The sequence below is a fragment of the Marmota flaviventris genome, chromosome 1, assembly GCF_047511675.1.
Source record: "Marmota flaviventris isolate mMarFla1 chromosome 1, mMarFla1.hap1, whole genome shotgun sequence".
In the NCBI taxonomy this organism is placed as follows: domain Eukaryota; kingdom Metazoa; phylum Chordata; class Mammalia; order Rodentia; family Sciuridae; genus Marmota; species Marmota flaviventris.
This window is the reverse complement of record NC_092498.1, coordinates 19,040,981-19,067,660: the sequence shown is the minus strand read 5'-3', so window position 1 is coordinate 19,067,660 and position 26,680 is coordinate 19,040,981. Positions and strand designations below refer to the sequence as shown.

General features: G+C 33.3%; 1 protein-coding gene across 8 annotated transcripts in view; it reads right to left on the bottom strand.

Annotated features, from left to right (window-relative positions):
• The window catches only part of Cnot4 (CCR4-NOT transcription complex subunit 4), a 121,534-nt gene that overhangs the window by 30,272 nt on the left and 64,582 nt on the right, over window positions 1–26,680 (bottom strand). For 5 of the 8 annotated variants that reach the window (XM_027952147.2, XM_027952150.3, XM_027952152.2 and 2 more), the window contains 7 exons: window positions 21,222–21,308; window positions 20,342–20,443; window positions 19,502–19,627; window positions 16,607–16,740; window positions 5,287–5,344; window positions 2,944–3,193; window positions 1,646–2,143 (listed from right to left, as the gene is read on the bottom strand). In XM_027952147.2, coding sequence (XP_027807948.2) covers window positions 1,646–2,143; window positions 2,944–3,193; window positions 5,287–5,344; window positions 16,607–16,740; window positions 19,502–19,627; window positions 20,342–20,443; window positions 21,222–21,308 — 1,255 coding nt within the window. The remainder of the gene's footprint in view (window positions 1–1,645; window positions 2,144–2,943; window positions 3,194–5,286; window positions 5,345–16,606; window positions 16,741–19,501; window positions 19,628–20,341; window positions 20,444–21,221; window positions 21,309–26,680) is intronic. The other 3 variants (XM_027952149.3, XM_027952151.3, XM_027952153.2) reach the window with 1 other exon arrangement.

Here is a 26,680-nt window from a genome sequence, read left to right as displayed (position 1 = left end):
ACAGGGTACATTGATGTCTCTCAGATTCCAGCACCATACAATGTTACCATTTTCATACATAACTTTATCTCTTCAAGTACACTCTAAACTACTTGGAAATAGTGTTTGTATTTTATACTTCTTTTGTATCCCCACATGGCCTGGCTCATTGTTTGATCAAACAGGAACTGAAATATTAATTGTAATTGGGTTAATACTTTATTTTTAAATATTGAGGGGACTTTAATTTCTAATATTATAATCAATTATAAGATTCACTACTAATAATTAAAACGCCACCTTTCTAAATGATTAAAACAAAGCAAAACAAAACATAATTGTATTCTAATGTGCTATCTTGAATGGAGGAAAAGAAAAGGTGTACAAAAATTGAACACTTGTTTCATAAGGGAATATCACATAGAAGGAGAGGACTGAAAAATGTCACCCTAGATTACCTACTATCTACCATAATTAAAAGAGCAAATACCACAAGTCTCATCAATGTGTAAATCACTATATCAGGTGCTCTTAAAATTATGTAAATTCACTTCACTTATCCACAGTCACAAACTAAGATCTAGCTTTCTGTCTAGATCATGAAATGTTGTACATTCCAAGGGAATACAAAGAATTTAGATGGACCTCTGCATATTCATTTATCTATCTTGCTAACAACAAGAGAATGAATACCTTACTGTCAAAGTATTCTAATATAATAACACCTGTGTCATGCCACACCTTAAAGGCTATGACAAGATAAAAATAAATTATATAAATTATATATCACAGTATAGGATTATTCTATTCTACTTGAAAGAATAAGGAAAGGAAGAAACTCTCTTTTACACATCATCTCAAAAGCCCAAATTAAATGAGAACACTATTAAGAATGACTTTCTCAGAAAACACTACGTCTAAAAAATGTTACAGGATCTTAGACCCAAAAGTTCTGAAACCTTCAAGGGTAGCAGTACAAGACCAGAAGTATTCTGGTATCAATCTTATATTCTTAAATATATACCTAATATTTTCCCCCAGAAATAAAAACAAGACAAACTAAAAGGGTAATTTCTCTCCTTGAACAATTTCTTTTCCATATAAAGTATGTCTGTGACATGTTACAAAACATTAATAATCAGAGCTCTCAAATATTCTCATACTTTATTTATAGCGCAGTTTTGATATGTGTATGTGTGTATCTGTCAAAATAAGTAAATGCCCTATCAGTTAGAGTGGCTTTATCCCTCATGCTCTCATTGATTATCATTTTAAAATGTGTTTTAACCACTTTACTTTTATAACATAAAATAAGATTTTTTTACTATGGTGTTGAACTTCACAGCATCATAATTTCAGAGTTCATTTTTTTTTCTTTTTCTTTTTGCATTTATATAGCATATGAAAGTTTGGTAATTATCCTATTAAGTAAAATGCTTCCAAACAATGACTTGGTATAATACTCCACCATCCTTATAAAGCTCAATATTACAAGGCATCTGTCTAATTAAAAATATTTTATATTATGATAAAGACTAACTTTTTTTTACAGAAATTTTCATGACCAATAAGTACCCTCTGTTATTCAATAGTTCCTTCCCTACCCACCCAACAAAGTAAAGGCATGAGTTATTCAAGAATTTTCAAAGGCTTTAAATGAACCTACCTGCTATAGGGATCCCTCCCAGACCTGTGTTGTGCTGTGGCGGGAGATTCAAGTCCAAGAAATTACTATTTGAGGTGGGGTTTGCTGTGTGGTTCAAGTGCATGATGCTATTGCGTGGAAAGGCCATCCAAGGATAGCGGGCTGCCTGGCCTGGAAAACTGAAGGAATTATAAACTGCTCGGTGCTGCTGAAACTGAGGGAATCTTTGTGGCAAGACTGAAAAGGTACTATTAAGAGAGTTGGCATTTGTCGGTGCAGCAGGGTGTAGGAATCCAGAGCCTGGACCTTTGGCGGTTGTAGTGTGTGAAGAGGAGTTCTGAAGAGATGTGGGTGAAAGGGAAGGTTGGTCTTGGACGGACAATTCCTTCTCAATCAGGTCTGCTAAGGCTTTTCGAGTAACATCAAAGGGATCAAACCCCAAGTCATCCTCTGGTTGTTTAGAAGAACCGAAGCCAAATGCTGCTTGCCAGTCTGTGGAGGATGATACTGGGATTGTTTCTGTTAGGAAGAAAAATAGTGATGAATATAATATGCATCCGGTCCCTTTCACAATTAATAAGCAACCACAACTATGAAAAACATGTCGTAATGTAAGATAAAAGCAAATACGTACAAAATTAATATGACTTTTTAGCTTGGTAAAATAATTAGTTACAAACTACTTGATATCCAAATTACATGCAACAATTCATAATCAAAACCAGCATAAATCATTTAATGAAACAAAGTAATAAATACAATTTAACAGATTTTAATTAGTAAAACTTATTTGTTAAAATGTATTTATCAAATACAAAGTATAAATATTTTTTAAATGTCTTATATACTTCCAAGAAAAAAAAATGCACTTTAATGAAAAATATTATAGGTTTTTTGTCTGCTTCATAGGTGCTGATTTGAATGCTAATTTATGGCATCAATAAGAGAATTTATAGTAAATAAAAATGAAAATAGATTTAAAAAATGCCAAAACAATTTTTACAACTAAATAACTATCAGTTGGGGAGGGGAGAATCTTAAATTTAACTACAAAAGCACAAACCTAATTAAAAAACTCCTAATTCCAAGAGAAATAAGCTTTTTTTTAATTGGAAAAATTATATACCCCTTGATTTCTGCAGAAATGTCTTTTAACACAAAAACTTGTGGGTTATATACAACAATTTATCTTATCATCTAATCCCATGCAGTTTAAATGTTTACACTTTTATAAAAGGAAAGTACAAGAGAAAAGGGCTAACAATATATCTTACTCAATGGGTTTTTTTGTTACAAGTCCGGGCACTTTAGTTATATACCTGATGTGAAGAGACTCTGTGGCTCTGGTGCTGTAGGCCAGTCACTAGATGTCTGTGGGGAGCTGGGAAAAGGAGGAAGCCCACTTGGGATAGGGTTGGGATGGCGAAAATTGTCTGAGAATAATGACTGTGACTCTGTTACTGCCCCTTCAAATGGGGACCTTGCACTGTGATTGGATGAACTGATGGTTATGACTGGATTGGATTTTGATAAACCAGGTGGTGGTGAAGGCGTATCACTGTTAGATATCTAAATAAAAAAGAAAAAGAAAATAATCAATACAAGTTTATACTTTCAATAAGCCATACTTAAAAAGAGGTGCAACTAAATATATTAGAACTGTAATCTCAAACGAGGGAACTCAGACTTTTTAATTAAAGCATGGAGTGTCAGAAAATCAATTCTATCACTAACTTGCACCTGTATTCTTTTTTTAAAAAAACCTGATCCAGCTGAAAAGATTAAACCAATTTCCTTTCCTTTTACAATCTTACTCCTCTCACTTTGTAAACAAAGAATATTTCTCACTCTCTAGGATTTCATTACAGTATTTTTCTTAAGAATAAAAATTTTCTAGGGACAAATTATTAGAAATGTTCCAGTTGGTAACAAGAGAATGAGTGACTATAACAACTAGAACCTTTTGTAAAATCAGATGTCCCCCCCCCCTTTTTTTTTTTGCTTTTAAGAAAACTGAAGATTTCGAATCAAGTTGTTTCCAAAGCTATCATTAAAAAATAATTATGGTAAATCTTTATATGTGTTTTAGGTATCTAATTTAGAAGGAATTCAAAGATTTAAGTGATAATAATGTAATATTTCTCCTATCTACTTAATTACACAAACAAGATGCCTCAGCAGTTATATCCTAAGAAAATGAAAAACCAGGACTATTGCTAAAACCTGTCTCATTTTACCAACAGATAATATTCATGTAGAATACATGAAATCTAAATTTAAAATTGCCTAATTCATCTCCCTAAGAAATGAATTTCCAATAAGTTCAGTTTTTATGTTTAATGATTTTTTATCAAAATCCACACATTGTTTTAATCAACAATTCCTTTTAATAAATATTCAGAAAAAAATTGACATGTAAAGACTTCACAGCAAAAATATTTTTATTTCAATTCAAAATTTATATGCATATTTTTATTTGGGTATGTTTATTAAAAAAAAATACATCGTATCAAGATAAAACCCTAATGGCAATAGAAACAGGAGGTCAAAGAGGAAAAGAAATGATGTACAATTTTTGACAAAGAGGAGTTTGTATATTTTTAAAAAACGGATGGCGGGGTATCAAAATGTATGATCAAAACATTACAATGGGATGTCAAAACATTAAACTTCTTAGTTATTGAAGGAGCAATATAGCACTTTTACTTAAAAATACATCCTTTACAAAGGATGTATTTTGCTTATGAAAAAAATGTCAACCCAGAATACATAAGGGGATATGTGGATTTTTCAAATTCTTTTGTGGAATTTGTGAGTGAGAAGTATAAGAAAGCACTGTATTTTAGACCTCTTGGTTTTTCACCTATATTGTGGGAAACTGGCCATTGCTATTAAAGCAATTAAAATTACATTTATTTTACCAGTGTAAGAGATGTACATAAATGTAAGTAGTGAAAAACAAGTTTCCTAAGCAATAAAATATTACAAAGTATGTTCTAATTGTTTTCATTTGGTTTCATAATGAATGAAAGTTTGAACAGCTCATCTGGTTTACCATTTCAAAGCCAACAGCCATTTAGCAAAGAAAGGAGGAAAGATGTTAAGGGGTAAGAACGCCGGGCGCAAATTCTGGCAGCAAAAGACAGGGAGAATATAGTGGAGAATCAACTCTTAAAAGAACTCAGAAGGGGGGGCTGGGGTTGTGGCTCAGAGGTAGAGTGCTCGCCTAGCATGCACAAGGCATTGGATTGGATCCTCAGCACCACATAAATGTAAAATAAAGATATTGTGTCCACCTAAAACTTAAGAATAAATATTAAAAAAAAAAAAAAAAAAAAAAAGAACTCACAAGGCATGCTGGCCTGGGAACATCTGAGTAGAGTGAAAAAACCAATAACAGAAGCAGATTCTACCATAAAATACAATTATATATGGTCCTAATGACAGTTTTAAATCATCATGAAAGGGTTAAATTATGCTGTATATATTCGGTGAAGGAAAAGAAGGCTACTAATAACACACTCAACAATGCTGTCCATCAAAGGTATTTAATTTAAATTGTCAGTATTTAAAATATTTTTCACTATTTAGAAAATTTGCTAGCACAGAATACCTTGTTTTCAGGGTATGGCAGACAAAGTGATACTTTATCCAAATCTTACCTGCTGGGAATTATCACCATTCCCTATACTGAGAGAATCTGAAGGTTTATCAATGGGGCTGTAAAAAGAAAACAAATCAAATAAAATCAAGAGTAAAGTCATTCTGCCACAATAAAAACAAACTTCCCCAAAGCCAGAAAAATAGACATTTACCATCTTAATGAATGTTTATTTGAGGCAATGTGATGTAAGACATTAGGTTATATAATGAGAACACAAAGAAGTACACTACCCTTCTTTGATCATTAGCCCTTGAATAACATTCTAATCAGACTCTAGAAAATAACAGCTTGTGGGGCAAGGGGGAGTACTGCTTAAATCATATACTTCTTTAATTCACAGGTCAAGAGTCTATCCAGGGGCTGGGTTGTAGTTCAGTGATAGAGCACATGCCTATCATGTGTGAGGCACTGGGTTTGATCCTCAGCACCACATAAAAATAAATAAAAGTATTGTGTCCATCTATAATCAAAAGATATGTGTATATATATACATATATATACATGTGTGCATGTATATATGTGTGTGTGTGTGTGTGTGTGTATTCCATCACTTAGTTCTGTGCCTGTGATAAACTGACCCATTTTTCTTGGTATATGACACAAGGGCATAAAAGTCATTGAACGTTCTCAACAGGTTCTTAAGAGCCAAAAATTTCATTGAAGACTTCTAGATACTAATCCTATCCTTATAATAGGCATATGTTTATATGCATACACACACAAAAGAGACAAATGAAACACACTTTTATTTAAACTGACTCAAAACAAACATTGTTTTATTTTCATACAAAAAACTATAGAATCATGGTAAAAACAGAAATTACTAACTTCAAGTCCATTTTAACTCATCTGATTAAAGGCTAGATAAAATTTCTATACACACTGCAACACTGACTTAGTGACATCACTTCCATAACTAACTTTATTTAACTTAGCACATGAACAAAAAAAGTAATATTACCCAAATGGATATGTGGGGAAAAAAGTTAAGATAGCAAATTTCTCAAAATTATTTTAATTCCTGAAAATATAAAAAAGTCACCTGGCAAAGAGATAACTTACTGGTACCATACTTAATTGCTCTAAACAAAACTGAGCAAGGGCTAGTACCCAATCTGAATTCCAGGTATATCTTCTGCAGAAACACTGCTAGATGCTCTTAATTCTGGCAAACAGACTATCTGCCAGGGGCAGCTATCATGAATTGTTTAAGTCCTTAAAAAGGCTTACACCTTAGAAGAAAGAAAAGCAAGCAAACAGTAAAGGCAGCAACAGCACAGGTGTCAAGAGTCGAAAGGCTGCAGAGTTGGGAGTTAGGTAATTAGCTAACAAATAGGACAGTGGAAATTTCTGAGCACAGAAATGAACTAAGCAAGCAATGTTTATGAAAAGCTAATTTTTGTGACATAAAGAACAGTATGCAACATAACAGAAGTGCTCTAAGATAAAGTTGCCCTATTCTTACAATATGGGGCTAAGGGTTTCAAGTTGAGAGGAAGAGGTAGTAACAAAAAGATGAAAGCAAGATATTACAAGAGAAGAACTTCAGTGTCTGGATCTTGGTTCATCCTCCCAGCCACAATCATTAAATAGAACTAAATAAAATTTTCATTATAATTGAGTCAGTCTTACTAACATTCAGGTCAATAAATCTTTCTGGATTACAACAAATTCAAATAATTTATATCATCTTGTCCACCATCCCAACTGCATTTTCATAAGTGTGACTTTATGACACCTTTATGCTTCCTCAGGAAATACTTAAGCATTTCTAGATTAGAATCATGAATTCAAAAATAGCTGCTGAAAAATTGGTATTTGGGCTGTGGTTGTGGCGCAGTGGTAGAGCACTTGCCTAGCACATGTGAGGCACTGGGTTCAATCCTCATCACCACATAAAAATAAATACATAAATAAAATAAAGGTGTTATGTCCATCCACAACTAAAACATTATTTTAAAAAATAGGTATTATAGTAAGCTTATATTCCACTTAGTCTTATTATATCCTTCTTAATTTATTTAATAATTAATAGATTTAAGGAATAATAAAATAAAAATTTAAAACTATATACATAACTAGAAATTATTTTACATGTGGGCTGTTGGAAAACAAAACTAAAAATCAATGATAGTTGCACCTAAAGTGCAGACAAGAAACCATGGGAAAGTCCCTACAAAACATGTATAACCCCAATAAAATGAAAAAGGATATTTACAAATTCCTAAAAATATGAACTCCTTGGATCTCTAATGGCTGGACATAAATTATATCATGTGCCTACTACTAACAGGTCAGAGTTCTCATGACTTTACTGGCATCAGATATAGAACTTCCCTTCTCATCAAGCTCAGTCTGCTCAAGCTGTGGTCATTTTGACAAATTTGTTTTACTTTCAACATTCAACCACCATTATCATGCCTAGAAGGCAAATGCTTAAAAAAGAAAAAAAAAAAAAGGAAAGGAAAACAAAGTTTAGTAATATTGCGTTTACTACAAAGAAGACCTATTTTATGGTAGAGAACTGCCAGGTTCCTATCATATCAGATTTAAGAAGCTTAATTGTACCAAGATAAATTGCAACATAGGTTTTAAAATTTAAAACCACACAAACAAAAAACTTCATAAGCTTCCTTAAATCAATCTCTTTTTGCTACACCAAAAGAAAAAAAAAGCTTACATTTTGAAGCAAAAGTTTGGTTGTTCACTCCATTTTCCATGGAAAGATTTTTGAACTATATGTGGGGACTAGAGATGTGGCTCAGTCATAGAGCACTTGCATAGCAAGCATGAAGTCCTGGCTTCAACCTCCACCACAAAAAAAAAAAAAAAAAAAAAAAAAACAACCACCTCCCAACCATTTGTACACCAGAGAGCATGGAGTTGCCTAATGAGAGAAAAAACTAGAAAGGTGTTTGAAAAGTTAAGGATATCAATTTGGTTCTCAAAAGCAGATAATATAAGCTGAATTAGACCAAAGAATGAGAAGCAAAAGCAGAGGTTCACAACCATATTTGAAAAGGCTAAGAGCTGGAAGATATATTCCTATGGTTCACTCAAATATGACAGTTATAATGCTAAGAAAAAATCAAAGCAATGAATTCCCACAACTAACACAGCTGATTGAAAAGTATTAGATTCAAGTGGCACTGAGAAGTACCAATAAAACCATCTCATAAGATTATCGAGATTATTATTTCCAAAAGGCAATTTGTGTGTAAATCTTTGTAGATAAAACTCTGAAAACATATTTCACACTCACACTAACTTCTTTTTTTAAAGTTCTAGTCCTAAATAGTTCTGAAATCTATGGTGAGATCACAGATTTCTTAGAAGCAAATATTTTTAAATTAATGCAAACAGTTGAAATCAAGTTCAAGGGAGCGCTTCAAAAAATAAATATATAAGCCTATGTAGATATGTTTATTTTTATTTATTTATTTATTGAAAGTATAAGGTATATATCCAGTCTTCATCTCTGGAGATTCTGATTCAATTAGTCTAAATTGAAACACCTCTGGCATCTGATGCAACAGAGGAAGTGAAGAGGAACGCAGTGAAAAGGCATCATGTCTCCTCAAAGTCTCTCAAATTATTAGATTTCACAGCTACAAGGAATCATTAAAATCAAATTTAAATATTTTGTTTTACAGATAAAGAAGCCAAAATTCAAAACCATCTGCAAAGAGGCAGCGACATAGCTGGGCCTCAGCTGGGATCTTGAGATCCTCAGCCAAGTTTTGCTTTTTTTTTTTTTTTAATCTTTTTGCAGTACTAGATATGGAACTCAGGGACGCTCTACCACTCAGGGAGCTACATCCCCATCCCTTTTTATTTTCAAACATGGTCTCCTTAAATTGCTGAGGCTGGGCTCTAACCTGCAATTCTCCTGCCTCAACCTCTCAGAAAGTCTCACTGGGATTACAAACATGCGTCATCTTGCCCAGCCAAGTTTTGCTCTCTACTAACTTGCCCCAAATGCAGTGCTTAAATTTCCTTCCTTAATGGTGCTGCCAACCAAGTTACTTTCAGTGTAGTCTCCTGGATGCTTTTCAAAGTAAAAAAATTACAGTCGAAGAATCTAAGAAAAATTGACTTTGGGGGACTAAAGATGAAGTAGAAAAAAAGTTGAGAAGGTCTAGTTTCTCTGTTTATCAAATTTAAGAGATCAAAGTAGTAATGGTGATTGTATTAGTTTTTAGTTAGATTTTTAATGTAAGGTAAAATTTACATAAAGACAGGTATCAATATAATGGACATTCCAAATTTCACTGCCATGTTACCACAATTTCAAGTATGTATTCACTTTGCTCCTAAATCCCCATACTCATTTAGAGGAACTCATTTTAATTTGTTATATTCACAAGAATCTTAAATAACTCTTCAGATATACTTAAACATTTACTACCACAAAGGATATATTTATGTTATCAACAGGTAAAACTTGCCTTCACAGAATACATTTTATTTGATAGGATAAACATTTAGAGTACCATTTTGTTACTAAAATATGAACATCTCAAGTGGCACAATTAGCTATTGGCGGGGGTGGGGGATGATGCCTCAATAATCCTGGAAGGTCATAGTTGGGCAAGTATTATTTTAATTGGAATTTTCTCATAACCCCAAAACTTACTTAATTCAAAAGAAAATAAATGGGTGATTATTAGTAGGTACAGAATTAATTATTTTTAATATTAAACTTGGAAAATGGATATCTACCATCTAAGCACGTGGCAACCCTTGAAAAAGAGCAAGTAACCATTAATTTATTCTAATTTTGTATTTCAGTAATAAAATTTAATTTTAAATTTTAAAAAGATATTACACATTCAAGCTGAGTTTAAACATACAATTGCTCGATTGATGTGCCTTTTCTTCTCTTCTAGGAAACAAAGGCACATAGAACCCTATCTGTAACCTCTCTTCTCTAGCCCCACTCAATCCAGCCCTATCTGGAACAAATCCTGTAGAACTATTCTATTTTTCTTAGGTGGAGTAAGATCCCCCAGATCACTTAACAATTTTCTACTATATATGCACATGTGCAGGAACTGTGTATAAATCCAAACACAGCATGAGAAGAAAACTTCGAAAGATTTTGAGACATAACTTAAAAAAAAAAAATCTGGTAAGTCACTCATTTTAATGTAAATATCAAATTTCAGCAAACCTTAACTCACCCATTTAATTTACTAGTAAACAGTCCTTAGTTTTATACAAAATTAAAAGTGGGGAACTGAAAATCATTTATCCATAATAAAATAGGAAATGCCTTTTTGGAGATCCATTTTACCAAACGTAGGCTACCTCTCCTGACACCACTCTACACTTTGAGAGTCACTACACCACTCCTAAATTCACCTCTAACCCATCTACACCAAGAACTGATTTATATGTATAGAACTATTTACAGGTCATGGACCCTCTCTCAAGAAAAATGTGAACACATGCAAAATTTTACAAAAATTTCAGGGTTCACAGATAACTTGAAGCCTATCCATGATTTCACAAGCTCTGCCTGAGACTATTTCCTACAAGTCTACATACTAAAGCTTCTCTAGATCTTGGGGCTTTACTAAATAATGCCAGGGAATCCAGAGTGAAGAAACCATGCAGTGACCACTTCCATTCTCCTGAATTAATGCGGTATTTTAAATATACTTTCAGAGATCATACTTCATTTTCAATATGGAGATAGCCATATTATAAAAAAGATGTACCTGTCCTCAATGTAATTATAAGTGATAAATTCCCATAGAAGTCTTCCTTTTAATATTTTGCTAGCTAATCCACTACTGCCACCAATCTTATTCTGATTAAAATACCATCAACTCCTTGGAAGTTATAGTTCATCCACAGTATTGCCCTGAGGTAAGAAGTTTCAAGCACCAGAGATCTTCATAGTCAAACTACATACAGTATGACACAGGTTCATTTAGCTGAATTAATTTGATAGACGTTAAGGATTTTTTCTAACAGTTTCCTCTTAAGAATTTCAGCTCTTAAACTATGACAGAGCAGGGAAATCAACTTGGGCTTTAAAAAAGCGACAGAGACTTGGTTCAGAATCTGGTTGCTAAACTTATTTGTGTAGGAACCTGATAAATCATTTAAATTCTCTGACATTTATCTTTAATAATAACATACCTACCATTACGACTATTGAGCAGATTAAATAAACACAAAAGACCCCAAGTTTTTGTTCAACCTAATATCTCTGTTTCCTCAATGGTGGCTTGTTTGTGTTACAATATCAAATCACAACCATTTATGTTGAATGATCTGCATTCTCAAGGAGTCTGACAACTAGACTTGCTCACTAGTGTGGGCACAACAGCTCACCTAGCTAATATTTACTACTATTCTTTTTGCAGTACCTCAATCTAAAGGTATTTCAAAGTCCAAGCTTCAAAATAAAATATCTAGTCCTCCCACATCACTACTGCACAAATTCCTCTTTTGCCCATCCTTATCACTTACAGTCATCACTTCTTTTCTTTTTTCTCCCCCTTGGTACCAGGATTGAACCCAGGGGTGCTTAACCACTAAGCTACATCCCTATCCCTTTTTTGAGACAGGCTCTCGCTAAGTTGCTTAGGGCCTCACTAATTTGTTGAGGTTGGCTTTGAACTTGCGATCCTCCTGCATCAGCCTCCTGAGCTGCTGAGATTACAGACATGTACCACCACACTCAGCTAGTCATCATTTCAAAGCAATTTAGTAACATAGAAAAATAGTGTACTCAATATCTGAAAACTCAATCAAACTGATATGCTCTCAAATTCATAATAATGGAGGGAAGAGGATTCCGCCTTTTGGGTCCTCTCCTTCCGGGGGGGGGGTGTCTTTTCCGTTATCCTTTAATAAAGCTTTTTACTTTCCACTCTAAAAAAAAATCTTTTTTAAATTCCTTCTTTAAAAATGTTTTGCTCATTAAATGAGATAGAAGTAAGATATTACAGAGAAATTCACAAACTAATATATGTATATCCAGGGACCACATCAGGGTACAGTGAAGATTAGTAGCTATGGTACAAGTATTTGTAAGATTTGTATTCTGGCTTAATTAAAATTACATTTTAAGTTTAATGTCTCAATCTATGAAGTCACAGGCTTTGCTTTTCTGAAATTCTTGGAAAACTGCTACTTGCTATCTAGGAATACTGAAAAATGAGAAAATAGAATTGTTTGAATTTCTTTATTCCCAGAAAGTTTAATTCTCAACTTACCTTATAGGGTGTGGGGGGGGGGATCCTACCTCTTGGGTAGGACCAAAGCAAGAATTACAATATGCATCACTCTAACTTGGGAAGTCTTCCCCATGCAAAGAAGAAACCTTATCTATGAATTCATCCCTATCACCTACTGGTTTTTTACCCTTACCCTGGATGGCAATAAAATGCAAGAGGAGACCAAAGCAAAGCAGACCCTCGGTATGACATGGTCCCTGGATATAAAGCCAAAGGCTTACTCTTTCAGGGATTGTCATGGCAAGAAAGAAAGCTATTAGACCTTGCCATCAAATGTGACTTAATAAGTTTTGGATAAGTACATGAAAACAAAAACTAACCGAACAAAAACCCTTCCTGCTGGGCCTACCTGCTGGACGTGTAACCCCAGCTATTTGAGAGGAATAGGTAGAAGGATCCTCAATTTTGAGGCCTCCTCAACTTAGTGAGACACTGCCTCAATATAAAAAGTTCAAAAAGGGCTGGGGATATATAGCTCAGTGGTACACCAAGTTCAATTCCTCCCCCCCACACACACATCCCCCCAAAAAAGAAAGAAAGAAAACAAAAAACAACAGAAAAAACTTCCTTATCATAAACTATGCGCAAAGCAAAAATACCTATGTCATAATTTATTCTGGTCCCAGCAGTCTTGGTTTGGGAAAGTTATATTAAATGAGTTCATTTGTGTTAAATGTCCCCCTTTTCAGGCTAAGGATATAGCTCAGTGGTACAGCCCTTGCCTAGCATGGGTGAGGCACTGGATTCAATCCTCAGTACTCCCCATAACCCCCCCACCAAAAAATTTCCTCTTTATCTCCCCACCCCCTGCGACTTTGGCTCCTGTTACCAAAGCCATCTCTTGTTACCAAAACAATTATGAATGTACTCTGTGTATCACCTAACTATACCTCACATTGAAGGCAAAGTCGATAAAACATTAGTAAATTAATAATTCATCACAAAAATATGTAAAAGCTAATTGCTTGTTATAAATGCCAAAAAAAGAGCATCTTTGTTAAAGTAGACTTTTTCAATGTTTTACAAAGTTACATTTTCAAAAAAAGTTTTTATAATAAAGTTGTTTATTAAAAACTTCTGAATGATGAAAAATAAGTACATAAATGCCAAAAAGATCTTTTGATAATCCCAATATTTATTTCCAACCTAATGGAAAAAAACTCAATAAATTAGGAATATCAATGTATTTTAATATTGCAATTAAAAATTATTTCAAATGATCAAAATCATGCAAGAGCAAATAAAACACTAGAAATATCCCCTTAAAAGTAAAAATGAGACAAGAATGCCTGCTAGCTCCATAGGCTAACACTGTTCTCCAATTTTTGCTTAAGAATCTTCCAACAGTTAGAAGTCGTGGAAGATCCAAAATGATAAATCAGGAAAAGAGATTTAAAAAAAAAAAAATGTTTCCTGAGAAGCAACCCCCCCCCAAAAAAAACAAAAAAACAAAAATAAGATGATGATGATTTTGATAATGGGGATTAAACCCAGAGGTACTTTATCACTGAGCTACATCCTAGTCCTTTTAATTTTATTATTTTGAGACAGATTCTAGCTAAATTGCTAAGGGCCTCACCAAACTGCTAAGGCTGGCCTTAACTTGTGATCCTCCTGCCTCAACCTCCTGAGTCACTGGGATTACAGGTGTGCATCTCAGTGCTCAGATAAGAGATTTGAGATATGCCATGATAATGGTTGGAAGTAATCAATGTTGCAGAATATAAATCCTCCTCAAATTATAAATAAATTTAATTCATTCTGAAACACAAATCAACTAATTGAAAAAAGTCACATCCCTGTAATTCACATAAAAACAAATACACAAATAAAACATGGGAAACAAATTCACAATGTATAAAAAGTTTTACTCTATTCATCAAATACAAATTAAAATTAATTTTAATACAGATAATACAAATTAATCTTTTTTGTTGTTTATCAAACTGGTAAATATGTTGAAGGAAAAAACCAAACTCAAGGAAATAGGTATACTCTTGGATTCTGTGATCAGAAGTTCTACTTTTTAGAACAATCAAAACTGTAACTAAAACATTTACATGAAAAGATGTTCAGTACAGTGTTATAAATAATATCACCAAAGTGAAAGTAACATAACACAGAAACACAGGAGGTTAACTTAATACATCTCGAATATTTATACCAAATGAAGTATCATGCAGCCAGAAAAAATTATGTTTTCAAGACATGGGGAAATATTTATAATAATGCGTACTGAGTTTTCAGATGTAACAAATCAGTTATTTTGTGTATAGTGATATATATACATTCATAGGGAGAAAAAGACCACAAGGAAATACATACTACAAGGAAAATACAAAAATCATTTTCAGTGAGAACCCTTGAGGACTGGGACTACATACAATACTTATTTTCTTCGGTATACTTTCATAAATTTTTCACATTTCCTTCAATAAAAATATTAACTTTTATATTCAGAAAATAGCAAATGTTATATCAAAGAGATAATCTAAATTTTCAAGTAATACTCTGAAGTCTCTAAGGGCTATAAACCCAGAATATGACTTTAACTAGAATAATAACATTTTTAATGAGAACGATGATGCATATAAATACTGAATGCATCTGAAATAAATGTTTGCTACAACAGACTCAGTCTTATACCAAGAACTATAAAAGCAGAAACCAATAACATAAGAAAGAGTACACGGTTCATTATGAACACACAGGGTTGGAAAAGGGCAGGTACAAATGATCAAAGGGTTAAGGTTTGTTATGTTAACCCAGGAAGATTTCTGTTTGGACGTAGCTTTTATTCCTAGCTTTTATATAAGGAAATCTCAAGCAGTTTATTATACAGCAACTTTGTTTTGCTTGGAAGTCTATATAAATATAAATATACACACACGTGTTTAAGTAATAAGTATTTAAATAGTCTTTAATATTTAAATAATCTCGACTATCAAACCGAATAAATAGGGACTTCAAAATTTAAACAATTTATACAAATATCTTTTTGAAGAAATGGATTCTAACAACAATCCATGCAGTTATTACTGGTTACATCTGAAAATAGCTCTTTCAGCCCGGCACAGTGGTACACATCTGTAATCCCAGCTATGTGGGAGTCAACCCTAGCTGTTTGCCTCTTGATGCAAGAGGACTGAAAGTTCAAGGCCTACCTGGGCCACTTTGAGACCCTGTCTAAAAATTTTTTTAAACAGCTGGGGATATAACTCAGTGGTTAAGTGCCCCTGGGTTCAATCCCCAGTACCAGCAGGAAAAAAATGACTCTGACTTTTTTAAAAACTAAATAGACACTGAATATCCAAACCTTAAAACTTAAATTAAAAACTATCATTTAAATTTGACTGTGGTATAAAAAAAAATAGAACAAAGATCCTAACACATAAAGCTTAAGAACATCCAGAAATAGGGTAAAAATCTCCAATCACTATTTAACAATGATTTTCTGACAGGTCAAAACCAAATATAATCCAAGAGATGAAGATTACAGATCAGAATGAGACTCAATACTGAAGACTACATACATTTGTTTAAACACTGACACAATATCACCCACCCCAAACCATGTTGGGCATGTAGGATAGAAGACAATTTGTCTCCCCAAATGAGTACCCTCGCTCACAGGATACAAGATTTCAGTGATTCCTGGGATTAAATATCCATGAATATGCGTCCCCCAACACATAATCCTTCCAAAAACTCCCATGCTCCCTTTTACAATATTTTTCTCCTTCATTGTATCAGGGAGAAATTTCAATTAGATGACAAGAGTGTTATCATATCCAACGCCCCTTAATTTCCTCTGGAATAAGAAAGGTGTTCCCTGGACTGAGGTGAGTCTAATCATCAAGGGGCTTATCTGAAATGCTACCAGGGAGCAGTAGCAAAAAAATATTTTGAGCCCAGAAATTGTGAATCAACAGTTCTCATACAGCTAAACAATAGTGCATAAATGACAGACGTTGTCAAAGGTTTTGCCTTAAAAAGATGTATAATGAAGAGAAGATTGACAGATATGAGGATAAGATGTCTAACTATGTTAATATCAGTACTTACGTATCATACCTCTGCAGTGGTGTCACTTTGTTCTTATTTTTATCAACTGAACCCGTAGATAATTGAAGAAAATTGGGATTTAATTTATATAATTCTTGAAGTAGTTTCTGTTCATATTCTTGGTGTTTACCCGCCTAATAAAAGAAGAAATTACAACTGCAGTGGGATTCACAAAATGGCAGATATCAAATATGGAGTTAACTTCTGAATTATTAAAGATATCTTAAAACATACAAAGTTTGTTCATGGATTCAGAGAAACCTATAAGGATGATGTTAAAAAATTTTAGACCAACAGAAGTTATTACAATTAAAATTCTATGATATATAATAGCATTTCATCAACCCCTTTATTGTACAGAAAAGTATATTATGAAGAGAACAATTTCACCAGCTCAGGACACTAGAAGGTCCATTTTAAACCTACTTCTAAAGCTTCCATATAATTAAGTCTTCTAACAGGTCCAATATTCAGTTTACTGACAATCACTCCAAATTTATCAATCTCCTAGAGATTAACAATATAAATAATACACATACAGATTTTTTTTAATATGCTTCATTATCTTGGCACTAAGTAAAATTTTCATTAGTTTGTTTTTACTCTTTCCTCCATCAAGAGTAAACTAAAAATTAATGTGATTTTAAACTCTAGACCAAGAGTTAGCAATTTACAACCCGTCACTTGTTTTTGTAAATAAAATTTTACTGGGACACAGTCAAGTGGAATGTTAAAACAGATGGTTGAGTAGTTATGACAGAGACCACATAGCCCAAAAATCCTAAAATATTTATGAAAAAGGTTTGCTGACATCTTCTCTACACACAACAAGAAAATGTGGTATTTACTATAGTTGTGGAGCTACACATCAGAAGACAATATCACAAATGTAATGGAAAAAAATCAAACCAAGACTCACTGTGAAAGCTACACAAAAATAAATTATATTGAAACTACTTTGAGTAACATTTTATATGTGTATCATGTCTGAAAGGGTATTTTTACTTACCTTTAGGGATATCAAATATTTTAAAATTATGATTTAAATAGATGTTATGGCAAAATCAAAATGGAGCAGATCAAAACAAAAGCAAAACATTCAGTGAAGGCAAATTTTAGCACAATTGTATCATGTACACTGCACAATGCATCGTTCCCTGTTCTGAGGTCACTTGCTTTTTTCAACTGGATCTAAAAATACGTTCTAAATTTTGAGTTATACAGTAACAAGGAAAATTTTTCTGTTTTTTTTATGATTTAATTTTTCAAATTCTCTTTCTACAGTGGAAAGTGGGTTTTTTGTTTGTGGGGTTTTTTGTTTGTTTGTTTGTTTGTTTGGGTTTTTTTTTTTTTTTTTTTGGTTTTGAGGATTGAACCCAGTGCAAGCATTCTACCTACTGAGCTATATCCCCAGCCCCTGGAAAGTGTTTTAACAACAACAAAATCCCTTTCAAAGTAATTTTCAAATTCAGGTAAAGAACAGGATGAGTTCAGGACAATACTATGAAGTCAATTTTAAGTTATGAAAAAAATACAGTTAGATGTGGATTTTACAACTTTAAAACATGAGAAGCCTTGAAAATTTCAAGAGATACTGTGGCTTTCATTAGCCACAAAGTGTTCAATCTGATACTCAAATGACTCTATGGGGGCAGTTCCTATAGACATCTTAAATCCCATTATAAATACATTTCAACCAATTGTCCATATATTTTGCTTTATTACTCAGTTATACTTTAAATGAGATCACCTGGGGCTTAGAAATTCTTTGATAGAAATTTTCATTATAACAGTATATGAGTAAAGTATGCTCTCCATTCATTAAAATTCAGTTTGAAAAGGATCTATCTAGATTTTATTATAAAGTTTTATCCAAAAAACAAACCAAAAAACATTTATCAAGTAAGTAAGCAGTAAATCCCTCTTACATTCCCATTAAATACAGATGGACCTTACTTTCACACTGTTTTGAATCATAAAGACCATACTGTCGAGCAACTCCAATGTACTTATTATAATGGGATTTAATCTGTATTAACTCCAAGTCAAAAAGGGTAAAAATACTTCATTTTATTTAACAATCTGCTCTTAAAGGAGGCCCTACCAGACTTTCTCTAGTTTGACCTGGAGAATGAAAGGTAGCAATGAATGCCCCCCACCTTCTAAATGAGAAGTATTCCTGCAAAAGTCCACAGCAACAATCTGAAGTCCTCATCTATAATAGGGAAGTGCAGCATTGTGCTTTGGTATAATCCTCATTTAATAGGCCGTATGGTCAACATTTTTACTTGTAAAAGCATGTTTATACTACAAATTGAAAGGAGATAGGAGAAGAGGAAATGTGAAAAGAACATAGGATATCAAGCCTTCAATTCATCCTGTACAGGATAGCGACTTTGTGGACACATTGGAGGGAGAATCAATTTATAAAAATGCTGCTTTATTAATATCAGTAGACAGAATATTATTTCCTAGCTTATTCTGTATAGAGATTGGGCCAAAAAACAATGATTACAATTTCCCACTTGGTTTTCATTTTGCTGACATTCCCCTTAAAGTAGCATTTCACAAACTGTTTCCTTTGGTCAACTGAGTGCTGGTTATTTAAATGTACATATCCATTTTTATTAGCATAATAAAAACTCTGGTCCTGAAACAAAGAAACCTGTTCATCTTCATTAATCTCATTTTCAAACTTAGTTGACCAAAGACCCATTTTTATTGTAACAATATCTGCAGAACTGACACTTCATAGAACACTTTGTTTGGAAAGTGCTACTTTAAAGCAATACCAGTTTTCATCAACTCCCTAGATTTTGCTTATACAATTTTAACTTTTATTAAAGAAAATGTACTCCCTTTGTGCAAAGTTGATAATTCATATGACTTCACTACCTGCATTTCCTCTTTTGTGAAGCTTGCTGCCTCATCTCCCAATTCATGTAGATACATGCAATCAGGTTTTGGACACTGCATATTCTTTAAGAAGTAACTGCAGTATTTTGTTGTACCTAGAGATGCCTGCAGGAAGAAGAGGGGAGGGAGAAAGAGGACTCAAAATGTGAACTGACATCCCAATGAGAATTTCCATGTTTAGTGTTCACCTAAAATGGGCACAGATAAGATAAAACAATAAGTATGGCCAAGAATAGAAAGACTATTACTAGTAGGATTTATTATAGATAATGCTCATTTGGAACAACTAAAGAAAACGTCTCAGTCTATGGCTACTAGAACATGAACACCAAAGGTGCTTCCCTAGACATCAGGAGAGTAGACAGATAAAATTCTGTTTCATGTTAGGAGTAGTTAAGCACAGAAGGCAAATTCCTTTGTCTAATTCTTCTTCTCTTTACACATCACAGTGCTTGGTAGGATCTTTTTCTTAAATTTGAACCAAGGTTCAGGCACTTAATGACAACAAACCTGAACACTATATTTCTGGTAAGAATAATAGTTCCATTTTTACAAAATTTTAAAAAATGCAAAATATGGAAGATTTTAAAAAGATTATCCTGTAATAATGAACATGCTGATTCCTACCTTGCAAACAGGACCCTATGGAAGTTACCAATGAACAAATCAGCTATTGTAGATTGCTATGGGTACCTAACAAGCAATCTTCAAATAAACTTCCTTCACCTTTAGTATGTATGTGTTGGGCTCTCTCTACTTACTACATTTTATTCCTCGCTCTTAAAAAGAAAGAAAAAAAAATCAAGAGGATCATATTACCTTAAGTGTTCTGCCATCTACCACCACATTATTGACACACTGTATAGCTCTGAGAGCATCTTCTGACCGGATATAGGTTACATAAGCACTGGCACTTGGACCCTAAAGGAAAAACATCCCAAACCACTGTTATTAGTTTCAAATTGTTTTAAGGATACTTTAAAAAAGAAAAGAAAAAAAGAAAGAATATTCTCTAGCAACCTGCCTAGGGAATGCTAAAGGTGTTTACCACTACTATTGTTAATAATAATGACAAGTACTAATAGTAGTAGTAGCAGTAGTAGTAGTAGTAGTTTTATAAAAATCCTAAACTAGCTCATTTAAAAGCAATCATACCTGAACTTTATCTGATTTTAAGTAGACTATAACAGATGAATAAAATATTTTCGGTTTAGCATTTACTTTCTTAAAACGTCAATTGACAGGCTCGTCAAGGTTACAAAACAGTCTGAAATTCAGATTTAAAAATTAATATTTACAGACACTATGTTATGTTTGAGAGAAATTATGTTCTCTCAAAAATAGATGTAATCTATAAGTGTATTCTTCTACCTGTTAATAGCAATATTAAAAAGATGCTCAATTAAATTGGAATATCTTAAAAAGTATTTGATTGTAAGTCATTACCTAATTATCAGAGTACCTAATAATAAACTCAACTCCCCCTCTTCCCCCTTTACCCCATGACCAAAATTTCTATTTTATTATTTCCCTCTTAATAAGCACTCCAAATCCCCCACCCCACCAACAGAGGTCACTACACTCCTTACATCTTTGACCCTCAAGCTTTCTAATAACAGAAAGTAAATTCTCCTTCTGAACAGCCCAGGTCAAGCCCAGACCATAGGGAGGAAAGGCAAAAATCCCTATAATTAGTTACCTGTGAGCCTGCATATGATGTGCTATTATTGATGACAACTTTATGTATTTTACCAAACTTCCCAAAATATTCTGGTCGTTTTAAAACCTATAAAAGAAGAAGAAATAAGGTATAAACTGTCCCCATTTTCATCAATTTTATCCTTATAATAGGGACATTCACCATACCTTGTCATTAAAAGGAAAAAGGTAATTTTTTTCTAACAAATGTTATTACTCCCTAATTGTTATTTATATAGCTAATCTATAGAAAATCTAAAATGAAGTCTAAAAAGCTACTCTTTTTTTTTTTTTACCAACTGATAGAAACTGAGGCTAACTTTGGTATTATCTATTATTTTTTCTAATATCTGCACTGATGATCTATGGGTTCTTATTGTCATAGTATTCTAAAACACAAAACAGATCAAGTTATCTTAACTGTACTGTCATTAACAGATGATCCTTATAAGAAATTATTCTCAATACAGTGACTGAAATTATGTCTTAAGAGCATAGACAGAAACAAAAGACAGATATAAGACAATCTTTACTCATACATCTATGTATTTTATATTAAGACATTGTTTATAAGTTACAAATTCCAAATACAATAACAGTGTCCCCTCAACGTTCCATGCTTTATGATTTATTGCTGTGTAGTTTTCAATGTCCATCAAGTTTACAATTTTTCAATTGTCTCCCAAATTTTCCCACACTACCCCCCACCCACCCTGTGCTTTTTTCTGGTAAATTACATTGGTGGGGGGGAATTATACATTTTTTTTTTTTTCTCTATTACTTGGTTACTTCTTGGTGGCTACTTCCCTTCATACTTACATCTCCCTTTTTTTTTTTTTTTTTTGTAATTATCATATGCATTCTTTTACCTTCTCTTACAAACTTACTTAACCTTGGCTAATTTGATCAGTATGCGAATTTGACACAAAACACTCTCCCATGATTTATAACTCAACATTAAATTTTGTTGTTCCCTAGAAATTAACTATAGCCCTACTGTTGCTGCACTCTCTCCAAACAACAAGCTCTCTCCCACTGAAAGTTTTCTGCATACACCTGTTCGAGTTGGTGCAGAATACTTCTCTTTCCAGTTGTATTTGATAATATGCTCACACACTTATAATTTAAATATGTTCTATATCTGATAGAATCAAAGCTTTAAGTAAACAGTCTATGGCTGGTGTCATTAATTCTTAACAATCTTCAAGTTAATATAACTAATTAATTTCAACATATTTCATTTTAGGTGCTCATATAAGTAAAATTGTTATGCTTGTTACAGCCAATTCTAATGGATTAAAAGGTCTTCAATATTTTTTCACCCAAATCCTTTTAGGGATAAGATAAAAACAGTAACTAATATAATGACCCTCAGGTTGCTTATAATAAAGTCTCAGGGTTGAGGGGTAGCTCATTGGGAGACATTAATTCAGTGGATGGAAGTCAGGAGTATCTTATAAGGCTTAAGCTAGTCCTGCAAAACAGCCATCCTGCACAATGTGTGAATGTTCTCTAAGACATTAATGAAGTTAATGGGCTGGGTTTGTTGCTCAGTGGTACAGCACTTGCCTAGCATGTACTGGGTTTGAGTCTCAACACTGAATATAAACAAATAAAATAAAGGTTCACTGACAACTAAAAATATATTTTTTAAAAAGCTTATTTATAATGGACTCTAGAAACAAACTCTTAAGTATTTCCCCAGTTTTGACATGTGCTAAATGTACAGATGTTATTAAAGGAAGACTACGCATGTTGTATGTGCAATTTTACTAAGAGTTGCTTCACAAAAATCACATTATTGGTATTTCATGGTACCCAAGTTGCCAATGCATATACCTTTAGCAAGCTGCATTTGTGGTCATCACATTCAGTGAGACTACAAGTAGGAGGCCAAGCATCTTACTACTCTATTTTGTAGTGTAAAAAATAGTACTTCAAGAGCTCAAATACACATACAAGTCATTTGAGGAACTAGTTGAAGTGCATATTCAGATTCAGTAGATCTAATGCAGAGCCTGAGTGTCTTCATAGTAAGCTCCCTGCTAGTGGCCCTGAGACCAAAAAGGTTCTAGAGTAGTGGTGCCCAAGCACTTACATATAGCTATAAATTTCTGATTATTTTCCTTTTATTTCTCCTTTATATACATATTTTTTTTCAAATTACATGGGGAAACATATTATCAAGAAGTCATTTTATTAAAGTAAAGGGCTATAATACATATCAGTTGTTTTTTTTTTTAAGTAGGCGATGAATCTGATAAAGTTAAAAACCACTCATTTATAGAAATAGTTTCTGGCAAACATTTGGGTATAATAACCTTCATAACAACACAAGAATGGTACAATATTACACTGACATGTCCACAATGCAGCCAGAATGCTATTTTCAAAGCACATAGTTAGCCGTGTCACTCTGTTCTTAAAAACATTCAACAGCTTCCTGCTGCCTTTAGGATAAAGTGAAAATTCCTTCCTTAAGCATTGTTAGAAAGCCCTTTATGACACTGCCACTTACCTTGCCTACCCTTTTTCTCACCATTCCTCTCTAGTATTCTGGTCAAACAAATCATACTGTAGATAGAAGTCTCTTTGTATATAGTTCGTGTGCCAGGAGCACTTTACCCCAAAGATAGCAGAGGATGATACACCTCCCCTGTGAGATCAGGTGCTATCCCTTGTGCCTCCATAGCACACAGTACTTCTCATGCCATACTGTTATTTTTGTAAAAAAGCAGGTACTATCTTGTTTATCATATTTTACATAGTGCCTGGCATATTACTTACTGACATGTTTACTGAAAAATTGGTGTTAGCAATGAACAAACAACTATATGGAATACAGCACTGGTGAACCTCCAAGTGACAGCAATATATTAATATGGAATAGGCTGCCCAGGCAAGGGAAATCCCAAGAATTTAAACTTTTTATATTAATTTGAACACTCCATATTCTGCCTAAACAACAAGCAAAATAGTGTTCTATTGAATAAAGAAAGGATATGGGAAGTAGACAGAGCATGCTGTTTAACAGCTCATTATTTAGGTATTCAATATCATACATTTACTTCACAGTGGGTCTCTTTTAGCATTAACACAGAACATACAATATAATTAAAATATAATTATGTGACAAAATTATAAATGCTCAATAGCATGCCTAATGACTAAATTGTCTTGCTATAATGTTCTTTGGAAACATAGTTAAGTGTTCACAGACACTACAGAGAAAAACAAAAATTTCATGGACGGTTGAGTGGATAAATGAATAAATGGATAATAATAGACCAATCATCAGTACAGAATACACTAGAATAGGAGCTCTATGACCACAGGAAAATCACTCAACCTTTCTTTGCTTCAGTTTCTCATTTTTAAGATAAAATGGCTGTGTCTAAACAATCTTTTAATTCCTCAAACACAATGTTCTCTGGGGCTACCACACATGTCTGGGATGCTACTGTCCCTAGTTAAGACTGGCTTATTAGGTCTTTAAGCCTATATAAATCATTCTTTTTTCAAGGAGTTTTTTTGTAAATCTCTATACTAGCTTAGCACCCTGCTGTTACATGTTACATGTTCCCAAAAAGCTGTATACTTCCTTATTTATAAGTGTTCAACACACACATAAGCACTTAAATTCTGTCTCCTCTTTAGACTGCAAGATTGTTAAGGGTAGAATTGGTAGGGCTTGCTATCTAAATTATCCCCAATATCAAAGCTCCCTAGCACATGGTATATATCCAAGAAATTAATGAAGTAAGTCTCTCCAAATCTAAAATTTGTAAACTTAAAATTTTTTCATCATTACCTCTAATCTAATCGTTGACACTAATTACCATGGCTTCAAAGACGTTTTTCTATTGACCACAGAAATAAATAAATGAATACACTTTACAATCTTAGTATAAAGCTTTCTAGTGTACAAAAATTATTTTCAAAATAAGCTTTATTTCTCACTTGTTTTGTTAACCAGAATTTGTTGACATAGCAAATTACTTTAATATAAGTAAGCTACAGGGATCGTCTGTGATTTGAAAGTAACACTGACAATTTGAAATTTCTTTGAGTTTTTTAGTGAAGCCAACTTTAAGTTTTCCAAAAACTTATGATAAAGTTATACAAATAAATTAAAGAGATTTTTAAAAGACACAAAGAATTAGTAGTATTTGATTTTTAAAAAGCACTGTCTCTGGTCTTAAAAACAAATGTTTGTAAGAAAATGAATTAAAAGTTTTAAGAAAATGAATCTCACTATTAGCAATAATGATTTTTAAAAGTGTTAAACTAGTGATTTTTATAGGTATATTTAGATTCCTGATAAAGTGCTATCTCCAAGTAGTTACCACCTAGATTGCTTTCCTTTTGTGTAACAGTTCTTCAGATTAATCTGAAGTTATTTGAAGTAAAAATAAAGAATCTCTGTAAGTAAATAAAATCCTCTTACAAATCACAGACTCAAAAGAGATTGGAAACCTATAATCCAAATATCAGAGTTGAGCTATGACTTAATTTCATCTACCTTTGTGTCTGTTCCATATGTCCCCAGTACTAGAATTGAGTAGACCCAAGACATAGTAACAAAAACAAGTACATTCATATCCAAGAGCTCTCAAATCAAGATAAAAGTTCCATTAATTTACTGGAGTAGCAGTTTCAGAAAATTAGATTCTAATCAGTAAGATCAGGAGTAGAAAATATGAAGTGCCCTCGAGTAGAAAAAGAGGCAGAGTTAAGAGAGAAAAGGTTTGCTGCAAAATTGTAGCCATGTTCAAGGAAATGGTTAAGGGAGAGGTGGGACTTTTGTCTGCCTAAGGAGTAAGCAGAAAATAGAAGCTTAGGAAATCGAAGAATTAGCTGCTGAAAAGTTGAGTCATAGTGCTAAAATAAGCTCTCAACATATATAGTTACTACAGTTGAGTTGTTTACTCACCTCTTTGGCTCTGGAAAGAACCTGGTTTTCTGCATATCATGTAGCCCACTACTGTCAGGATCACTGAACCTAGGGTCTAGTAATTCTTGAGTTGCCTCCATGTTTACTGACCATAAGATTCTCCTTAATAATGTCTCCCTGACTTTCTCCTGTATTGATTCTCAAGTCCTTTATACTCTCAACACATAACAAACTCACTATCAACAAATAACTATTTTAAATTAATTTTTACACACAGATATGAGACTCCTTATAGTTCCTCTTTCTGGGGTGTTTTTGTTTTGTTTCGTGCAGGAGAGGACTGAATCCAGGGCCTATACATGCTAAGTACAAGCTCTTTCACTGAGCTACAATCTATTCCCTTTCTGGGGGCTTCAGCCAAGTTCAAATATTCCTTCTTCCTTAGGCACATTTACTACAATTCTCCTTCTGATTGACACTACAAAGATATTACTTCAACCACTTTCAAGGAGTCCTTTTGGAAGATTCCCAAAATCCAACGCTCTCCTACTGAATACTCTGGCTGT